General features: G+C 39.0%; 1 protein-coding gene across 6 annotated transcripts in view; it reads right to left on the reverse strand.

Annotated features, from left to right (window-relative positions):
• Window positions 1-8,820, reverse strand: part of IFT88 (intraflagellar transport 88) — a gene marked incomplete at its 5' end in the record, with an annotated part of 54,732 nt that extends 45,912 nt beyond the window's left edge. For 4 of the 6 annotated variants that reach the window (XM_082486530.1, XM_082486528.1, XM_082486527.1 and 1 more), the window contains 7 exons: window positions 2,353-2,443; window positions 3,472-3,541; window positions 3,618-3,681; window positions 5,571-5,624; window positions 7,311-7,367; window positions 7,639-7,701; window positions 8,731-8,820. In XM_082486530.1, the coding sequence (XP_082342656.1) occupies window positions 2,353-2,443; window positions 3,472-3,541; window positions 3,618-3,681; window positions 5,571-5,624; window positions 7,311-7,367; window positions 7,639-7,701; window positions 8,731-8,820 (489 nt within the window). The remainder of the gene's footprint in view (window positions 1-2,352; window positions 2,444-3,471; window positions 3,542-3,617; window positions 3,682-5,570; window positions 5,625-7,310; window positions 7,368-7,638; window positions 7,702-8,730) is intronic. The other 2 variants (XM_082486529.1, XM_082486526.1) reach the window with 1 other exon arrangement.
• Between the last annotated feature and the right edge of the window lie 1,557 nt (window positions 8,821-10,377).

Genomic DNA, 10,377 nt, shown 5'->3' on the forward strand with positions numbered 1-10,377 from the left:
CAATCAGAGAGCTGGGACAGCTTTTTTCTCAAAACCAATTAATACAATGTTTCTTTACAGTTGGCAAAAAAATATGGGATGTTACCCATCCTGAAAGACAGTGCTCAAGACAACTGAAATCTTCCAGTCATAGTCTAATAGGGTAAATGTCCTATTCTGTATTTGAAAATATTCACACAAGACATAAATCATTGACAAGAAAAATACACTCTTTCTGTACTAGTTCCAAAGGTAGACTGCTGTCTTAAAGAGAGGAGAAAACCTCAAACCAAGTATGCTTCTTAATGAAATGCTGGATATTTTTCAACAAAGGGCAGCTCCTGACACTGTGACATGGAATAGCTTACCTACAGGAGGCCTGAAACATGCAAATAAAGGATTACGTCTGTAAAATTTTAACGATTACCTATGTAGTCTGATAAGAAGCATCACATAAGCACATAATATCACCTTGCACAAAAGTTAAGGAGGCCTTCACTGTGTGTTGAGAGCACCAGAAAATATAAAGTCCCTTCAAGATAAGAAAGCCCTCAGGGTCCCTAGGTCCAGCGCAGCTCCAGAGAGCTGAATGAATACTAGATCTCAATGTAAAGACCAAGACTTCTGAACAAAGATCATCTATCAAAAGATGGGCTGCGTGCTTCTTAACAGATCCAAACTGCAGCTAAGACTACCCATACATTAAGACAGCTGAAGTAAGATTAAATGATCCTGTACCCACCATGTCTCCTAAGACCAAAAGAGATATTTGAATATGTCTGAATCACAGTGTGGATAGATAAATATTCCTTTCTGTCAGACAAAAAGACAACATTTATTAAAAGTGCTAACTTGTCCAAACAGCTTAAATTCACTAGTTACATCTATACTAGATGTAAATCAAATGGGCTAGAGACTGTTATTTAGCTACAACTAACTGGCATGACACTGCTATAGTACCCTCTACAACAGATCAAACACATTCAAACTGCCTATTGAAAATAGTTCCTTATCCATAGTAACTTTCAACCATATTTAGGAACTGTTTAGAAAAATGTGTGCTAGCCTGGGCCAAAACTGTGCCAAGCAACCACGCTAACAATTCACAAACCTATTGATTGATTCACAAATATAGACATTTTGTACAATGGACAAAGTGCCATTTTCCCAATTTGTAGCAAGGCTCAAACTATTACAGACCATTTGCAATCCTTGTAACGAATTTTGGAGATCTTAAGTCCCCAAAACATGACAATTTGATTGAATCAAAAGCCATCTAGCCTAGGATCTGTATTTGACAGTATTAAGCAGATCAGGAAAGATGCTTTACCCATTCTTGTACTCAAACAATACCTCCTCAGAATACACTCCTAGACTAAAAAAATGTTGCAGCTCAGATGACTGAGCAAGAAACATCAACTCTCATAGCTCTAGTTAACTTTTTCCCCTTATGGATCAAATGCCACCAACTTGAGTGAGCAACAGATGAGCACAAAGGAAGTCTACATCCCTAAGAATCTAACATATCTCATTAATTCTAACAGTTGAGCCTGCTCAGCCTCCTGTAGTTTAGGAGCTGGAGCTGGCCACACCAAAGCATATGGAATCAAACGTAAGCCTTGTGCTAAGAAGAGTTAGAGGCTATTTTGACACACTGGAACCCACAATAGCGTTTTATCACCACTGTCCTATGAAGGATACTGGTGTTCTCACTTCAGGGTTTGCTTAGCTTAGAAGGTACCCTTGTCTGAAGGACTGAAAGAAGATGAAACAGTTCATGTTGATGCTGACCCCTTATGGTGCAACAAAAGCAATACAGTGTCTACCACATGCTATAGCACCAAACAATCCTGACACGGAAGGGTACTGCGGAGGTGGTTTGAGACTGACCCTGGTGCTGAGCACCAGTCCTAGATGAAAATTAAATTATCAAAAAAGCCCAAGCAACATCAAGGAAACAGAATGTCACTCAGATAAGATCTTTACACATCTGAGGATCAAATGCTGGAAAGATGCCAATTACAAGCCTGGTATTGAAGAAGGGTCATCCACTCTCCTAGAGTCCATAGGTTAGACTGGGCAAATCTGTGCCAGTATGACTAATGATCAGACGCATTTGAAGAGGCCAATGGAGATATGGGGAAGGCATTTTTTGCAACATTGAAATCTTAAATATATACACAAGAAATACAGCTCCTACCTTTTTTTTTTGGCAATACAAAGTATCACTGGATTAGAAGAGTCATAGCAAAGTTAGAATTAAGATGATTTTAATAATTTGAAATGTTTGAACCCAAGTCAGTTTGAAACACCTATCTACACAAATTGTTCTTCACGTAATAGCAAAAGTGAAGTGAAATCCAGAAAAATTACCAATTTCAAGTCTCCACAGCTGTTGGCAATGCAGCTTTCTTCAACCAGTTCATTCACTTTTTTTTCCAACTGCCTAATCTTCTCTTCTGAACTAAAATAAAAGTAACAATAAAAGGATTAACACTAGTAATGTAACTGAAAACACTAAGCTTTTACACAGGATATTCTCAATAGAACAAGTGTTGTATCACATGTCACAACTAACTGGTTTTCCCACCAAAGAAAATATAACGTGAAACTATGCCAGGAGAAGATCCTCCCAAGATACCACATTCAACACTTTTAATGGGAGAACAGAGACCTAAGAAAACATAAACCTTCTTATGAGAACAAGACAGACATGCAAATTTCATGGACCCAATGTGTTCAGGAGAAGTAATGACAGAAAAACAGATGGGCTGGTAAAACTTTCTAATCAAACACCTAGTGAAATGAAATATTGTATTAAGAGCAATTAACTGAACCTGTATTTGCATAGATACCTTCAAAGTATAGCTTGCAAATGCAGATTTAAATAAAAAGTTATTATTCATCTTGATTTTTTTCCTCAGTTAAATAACCAACCATTTCCATAGGATTCCCTATTCCTACATAACTATATTTGAGGAATACAACTTTTGTATTGAAAAGCTCAAAGACTTGTTCCCAGTGGACTCTCCAACATTTATACCACCCTGCAAAACTTTCACAACCTGACTTGTAGCTCAAATGCTAAGGTCAGAGTCGACAGGGAGAAACAGCAGCCAAAATTCCCCCAAGTTACTCCCAGAGCGCTGAATGAATCATGGCGTTCCTTGCCTGTCACACTCTCTTCCGTAATCCTCCACAATTCTATATAAGTATCATTGCATTTGTGTAGCAACAACTACGTCCAGGCTGCTAAGCTACAGTCAGAACCAGAAATCACTGATATCAGACATTCCTGAAAGTCAGTGCAACTGCTCTGTCGAGTCAGCTAACCACACACGTAAGTGCTTGTGGCATTATTCCACAAAGTTAAGAGTTTGGCCCCTCAAGGTTTTGTAACTGCCTGGATGTTTTTAAACTATAGCCATGGTTGTTTTTTTGCTTTGGTTGCTGTTAATACTTTGAAATAATTTAACACAAAACTGAACAAACCTGTCTGAATTTTTCATTTCCAGAGGTGGAGCAGGACCTCTTGCTTGGCCAAGAGGATCAAATGAAGAACCTGCAAAATTAACAGAGTACTGACAAGCGTAAAATAATATCTCCCTCTGGCAACTGGTGATTTCTACAAACTGTACCTCTCATAGCTGCCTTAGTGTAACCTGCAGCATGCACCGCTGTCATTGGTCGAGCAACACCATCCTTAAATAAAAAAGAAAGACACATTAAGATAATCTTCCTAAAAAACAGATTGGGGACAGTACAGACATCAGTTACATGTTACAAAATCTTTAAATACAAAACCCAGTTGTTACCACCTCAGTAAAGTGAGTATTTTAAAAAAAGGTTTTATTTCTCAAATATTATACACCATATAATATGGGCTTGTTCAGCCATGAGAAAAGAAGGCTTAGGGGAGACCTTATCAACATGTTCCAGTATTTAACGGGTGGCTACAAAGAAGATGGACACTGTCCTTTTACAAGGAGTAACATGGAAAAGACAAGGGGTAATGGATACCAGTTACTCCTGGGGAGATTATGATTGGACACAGGAGAAAAATTTTTCACAATGAAAACAATCAGCCATTAGAATAATCACCCCAAGGAAGTGGCGGTTTCCCCAACATTGGACACTTTTAAGATTCAGCTGGACAGTGTGTTGGGCCATCTTCTCTGGACCATGCATTTTTCCAAGAAAAGTTGGACCAGATGATCCTTGAGGTCCTTTCCAACCTAATATTCTATGATTCTGTGATAACTGTCTACAAAGTAGAGAACCAAAAACTATTGGGAAACTGTAACTGACACAAAGGAACGCTTATTACTTTATGTAAATTTAAGTGTTCAGAATATTTAATTTCCAAACACCTTTTATTGTTAGAAAATTCTTAAGAATTGTTGGTCTTGAGATCTGTAATGTATTCTAGCTTACTGTCACACTGTTTCAGAACTCAGTTGCTTTTTTATTGACAATAAAGAGAATCCTATGAGATTATGGAACAGAATGCTTTCCTTTATCAAAACCAAGAGAGGCACAAACAAACTACAATTTTTTTGTATTTGTTACTTATTACCAGACATTACCTCCCAACACAAGAATGTCTGACCCCATCCCATGCCAGCTTATTAAATTTCCCTATCAGGACACTGAGTGCACTAATAAACCTTAATGGCCCTGACGAGACTCACCTGTGGCCTCCAGCCACACACCCTACCCATGGGTCCAGGAGCTTTATTTAAGCTCAACCCTGGCCCCTCAGCCCCTGCCTGAGTTTTGTTGGAGGACTACTGGTTTCCACATGAGCCACAAATATGCCTGACCACAGAGTCCCTTGATCCAGATTTCAACCTGCGGACTGACCTCCTGGATTGATCTTCACCTTGCCTTGTCACTGCAGACCTGGCCAGTGATCACTGGTCCGAACCCTATGCATTGACTTTTTGGCTTAACCTTTGACCTGCCATATCACCATGACATTGCCTTACATCCTGGACTTTTGGTTGGACACGGCCACCAGTTCTAGGTGGATCCTACTTGCTTTGCTCAGGTATTGAGGGACTGCGTCCTAGCTGGTGAGGCCCCTGCACTGCTGGCCATGTGGTTTCCCCCTAGGCTCCTGTCTTACCTTCCCTTAGTGAGTAGCACTAGTCTTAATGCTCCCTGACAATTCTTGTTTCCCACCTGGGCTGACATAAAAAAATACAGTGGCTATAGATATACTTAAGGGTAGCGGTGGGAAAGTCATTGGTAAATTACAGCAGATTCTTATTAGAGTATAAGTGCATAAGAAAAACACAACAATCAGAATCTATCTCTCTTCCATTTCAAAGAAAAATTATTCATTGCATGTTAATAAGTGTTAAAGAGCACTACACTGGTATTGCTTCCAAACCTGTTCTCAAATAAAATACTCATCACAACCTTCACGGTTTCTGACAGTAGTATTTTCAAAAACGGACAAATTAAAACAGTGTAAAAATTTGTATTATTTTAATGGACTTTTAAATACTTGTATCAAACCCAAACACTTATCAGAAAACCTCATTGTTCCAAATCAATATAAAATATGTTAATATTGAAACTTGTACCTGTATAGCTCCTGTCATTGGTCTTCCCATAGAAGAAGTTAAAGTTGCCTTTGACTACAAAAATAAGTAAATTGTTTGAAACTAGCATTCACAAAGCAACTGTAAAGGTTATGTACAGTCTTCTCAACACTGAGTTTTAAGGGTTGATCTCTCATCTAAGTTCACAGTAAAATTCCCATTTATGTTATTCATACACAGTATATTGATAGTGCCTGGCAGACTTAAGATGTTGAACACTTCAGTTAGTGCAAATTCACAGTATTGTTTTTTATGTATTTGGATATCTGTATCAGACTTTAAAAAAAATATGTATAGAAATTTATCTGAGGCAGCAGTACTTTCCACTATTGAGTTATTGAAATTACTACCTTTAAACTGAACAAGTAACACTAAATATTTCCGTAAGATTCTGAGTACAGCTGATAAGAGATTAATGTAGGGCAGATTTTAAGTCATACTTCCATGAAGATTTATTTTACAATAAATACAGATATACTTTGAAACTGCCAATGGATATCTTTTTCATTAGTTGACAGGCCACATATCATCCTTCTGTAGTAGTGTGAAAAATGTAAGTAAATAAATGTGAAGTAATTACTACTGAAGTGCTAAAGGTTTCTACAAGTATACAATACAAACAGACAAAAATAAAGCGTTTCAGGCTATGAAAAAGTATTCCCCTAATTCCCAGAGGCCTATGTTCTACTATTTTAGCCACTATTTATCACACAGCATAATTATTTTTCGTAAGACTGAATCTGTATTAACAAGGACTGTAGCGTAGGAGAAGCAAATCTGCAGACTAAAACAGGTAGTGCTGTGGACTGGACAATGCTTTGGAGGCTTCTAGCTCTACTATCGCAGATAAACATCTCAGTCTTTATTATCCTTAGGAAGTGCCTTTTTGCGAACTCCGTTAACAAGATAGCTTTTCCCATCACAGTGTGGTACTACACCAAACATCTGAAATAGAAATGCTAAGAAAAAGCAATCTCAAAAGTCCAGTGCAGGCAACAGAAGGTTCAGAGTAAAGGTTGCATTTCAATGACATAATAGAATTTAGGTGTTCTTGAAATTGTTACCCAGCTAACTTGCATAAGAGATCTAAAGCAATGTGACATCCCTTCTTTATTTGTCATAAAACTTAGAGGAACTTTATATCTAAGAGCACTGTCTTTTCAAATTTGACTGAGACAGGCTAACAGGTTGAAAATTTATTGGGATAGCGGGACAATGGATAAACCACTAATACATAACTCTTGTTTCCATAGCAAACCAGGTAACCAGGTTAAAGTGTTAACCTATTGTAACTCTTTTATATTCTAAGTATACCAAAGAATATAACCAACTTTTTCTGATTAAACTCGAAGTGGTTTGAAAGCCTATATTTTTTAAGACTTAATTTCACCTTAACTTTCAGAAAACTTTCCCAAGCCCAAATAACCACCCACCCACTTCCTCCTGCAAGAAAATCAGGTTAATACCTTGGAATCTACTGCCTTATGCAGTACAGAAGCTGATTTTCAGTATGGTTTGGGAGAAAAAAAAAAAAAAAAAAAAATCAGTAACCATGCCTTGACCAAGCGTGGAGTTGTGAATTAACATTAACAAATACATGTAGCTCACTGGAAGGAAATACTTGGATAAAGAGAGCTCACTTTGTGCAAGGGATTAAATGATAAATTCATTTTTTGGTAAATACCTTATTTTCATTAAGAATACAACAGAACAAAAACCTACCCCAAATCCAGTAGCTAAAGGTCTTGAAGCTGATGTACCAGGAATTTTGGCTGTCACCTAGGTAGGAAAAAACCAAAAGAAAACAAAAAAGAAAATCCCACCTATTAACAACCATATGTGTTAATTACTCGTCTTTCTGTATAGTTTCTATGGTGAATTTTTTACTTATTTTTTCATATAGATAACTAAAGTCTGTATCTTCATGTTAGTTAGTAGTAGACAAAGCAAGGTAAGAAATTCCCAAGATAAGCTTGTATCAGTGCAAAAATTAGAGCTAGGTCTCTAGAGAAGGTCTACGCTATTGCAATGTATTTTGAAAGGTACTTACAGGGGGTCTTCTACTGTGACTTGTTCTTGCTGCCTGTTGAAAGGCTACATCATTTTCTAAATCCTAGAAAAGACAAAATAAAAATATCAACCCTTTTGAAACCACAACACCCAAAGCCATAATTCCAGAACCTTAGGACTACTGAAAGCAGACAGGTAAAAATCCAATTATTCTTCCAAAAATACTCGAAGATAACTGAGTGACAGCTTTTACTGGCAATAAAAAATTATTATATTATTTGGTCTATCTATTTTGGTATTTTAGATTAGGAAATGTAAAAAAAATCATTATTCTCTGAAAAATAAAAACACAGTGAGGAAGCAGCGCTTTAGCCATAAAACATAACATGAAATTTTATTTCTGTCCAAAAGCGTACTACTACCACTATTTCTAAATTTTAACATTAATGCCCGTCATGCCAATACATTAAGATATTTCATGTCTCCGTGGTCATGCTGCAACTCCCATGAATTTGGCACTAGGATTTCACACAAGATGCCAAGTCTTGCAACACTAGCCCTGCTTTGAACAAGGCAGTGGGTTTGGACCAAATGACCACCCTGTTGTTCCAATACCACTACAGCAGCAGTCACCAAAAAGTGATCTGCAGGGTTATTGTAAGTCATCCCTGAAGCTCTACCAATTGTACAGAAAACTGCAGGACTCCACACTACTGTTACCTCCTTCAGCTGCAGCACAGCAAGAGATCAGTGACCTATTGGCCAATAAGTAGCCTCTTTCGTCAGAAAACTTGCTGCTGCACACTGTCTGGGAAACACCACATTGAATGTACCTGAATGTGAATATGGCCTTCAAACAACTAGGATTTTACACTTCATAAATTCTAACCTTTAAAGTGTATTAGATCTGCTATGAGATGCACACAGGCATTTTGTTGGGATAGAAAACTATCAAAAAAATAACTTTTCAAAAAGATCCTGGTAAAACTTTATATATTTCTTGCTAAATAAAGAAAATTTATCTTCAAAGCAGTAGTACACTTGTGCATTACTGTACCCACGTGTTCTTATCTTGTACTTAGAAGTTAAAATCCTATGTACTGAGAAGATAAGAAACAGCAAATATTTTTACCTCTGTGTCAAACGTGGGATTATAATCATTGTAGCCAGAATAAAGATCATCTTCATCAGCCTCAGGAGCCAGATGCACATTTTGCATCATTTTTCTGTGAAACATTTAACATGCCAAATATCACCTCAGTGGTTTTATACATATCTTTTAAAATGTAAAATACAAATAGCAATAAGGTTTACAAGTTCAAAAGAGCTCAAATATAGTTTTAGTTTTTAATTGCTAGCTTTGAAATGAAAAATAAGGTGTGATTAGTCATAAAAACTAGGGTACAACTATAAATAATATTAAATGGCACCATTTCATAGAATTAGATTTTGTTGGGTATTTATACCATCAGAAAATTGTTTTAAAAGATATTTATCATTAAAACTAAATGATTGCAACAAGAAACTGTATTACTTTTAGAATGCTATCTTTACATTTTCAGATAATTGAGATTTAAGATAATTCTCTCATATTCTAAAGTTCGCTTTTTTTTTTTTAATTAGGCCAAACCATAATAGTCAGTCTAATGAAAGATACCTCTTCTAGCTTCAAATCTTCCTTCACTTGTGTCCTTACATCAACACAGCCACAGCTCTTCTTTATATAAATCATTCTTCATATAATTTCACCATTTCAATTCAAGCTGGTCTTAAAACCCAGAATTAAAGGAGCCTGGGTTCCAATGTATTTCTTCACAAATACTTTAGTAATATGGCTGCATTCACCTTGTGATCTTTCCCTCACTGAGGGCACTACGGAGGGCTCTCTTTGCCTGGCTACCTATTTCCATAAAAATCTCAAGACAAGACTATTTTTTTTTCAGCTGTAACACGAAATACACGCACTTTAGCAGCTAAGCCTTAGCCAGAACGAAGGGCCGCACACCCCACCGAGGTCCAGTCCCGCTCCAGTCGCAACACGGGATTTCCCCCCCCCGCTGCCTCCCCCGTGGCTGAGGCCTCCTCACGGCGCCGCCGCCGCCCGAACCCCAACCGCTCCTTTTCGCGGGTTCCCTCAGCCAGCGCCCGAGGCGGGGGACCGGCGGCGACGTGCCTCAGAGGGCGGCAGGTCGGCGAGAGACTCAGGGAACCAACGCGACAGTGCCCCCACCCCGACACGGCGCACACGGCCTGCTCCCCGCTCGCCCACGGCGCGCTCCCTCTGTCCCGAGCGCGGCAGCAGCCACCGAGCCCAGCGTGGGCCGCGTTGCTAAGGGGGAAGCGGACGGACGCGGTCCCCTCACGCACCGCGCCCGGATGCGCGCAAGTTCCGCGCATGCGTAGAGCAGCTGCCGAAGCCTTTGCCCCCCTTGGGAGTATCCTGCTGTGAGGGGACGTTCCCCCGGGAAATGGCGGTGCCAGAGCAGTGGGGGGCGAGCGGGACAAAAGGGGCTTGTGCTGCTGGTATCGCTCGTCCCCTTGGGTGTCGCAGACGCCGGATCGCACGCCGCCCCTCCGCTTCCTGCAAGGATCGGCTTGGGCGTGCTTAGTCTTGGGGTTAAAAAAGGAAAAAAAAGGAAAGCCGACCCTCATCTCCTTTCCGCAAATTAAACGGCAAGGAAATTCTGCCCTACAAAATGTGTAACTGCAGGGAGGAACCCACACAAAAAAAATTTCCACGACTACCTTTTAGATGGGAAACTACTGCTCTGAACTCTCT

This window comes from Vanellus vanellus (genome assembly GCF_965231255.1).
Source record: "Vanellus vanellus genome assembly, chromosome: 1".
Classification (NCBI taxonomy): domain Eukaryota; kingdom Metazoa; phylum Chordata; class Aves; order Charadriiformes; family Charadriidae; genus Vanellus; species Vanellus vanellus.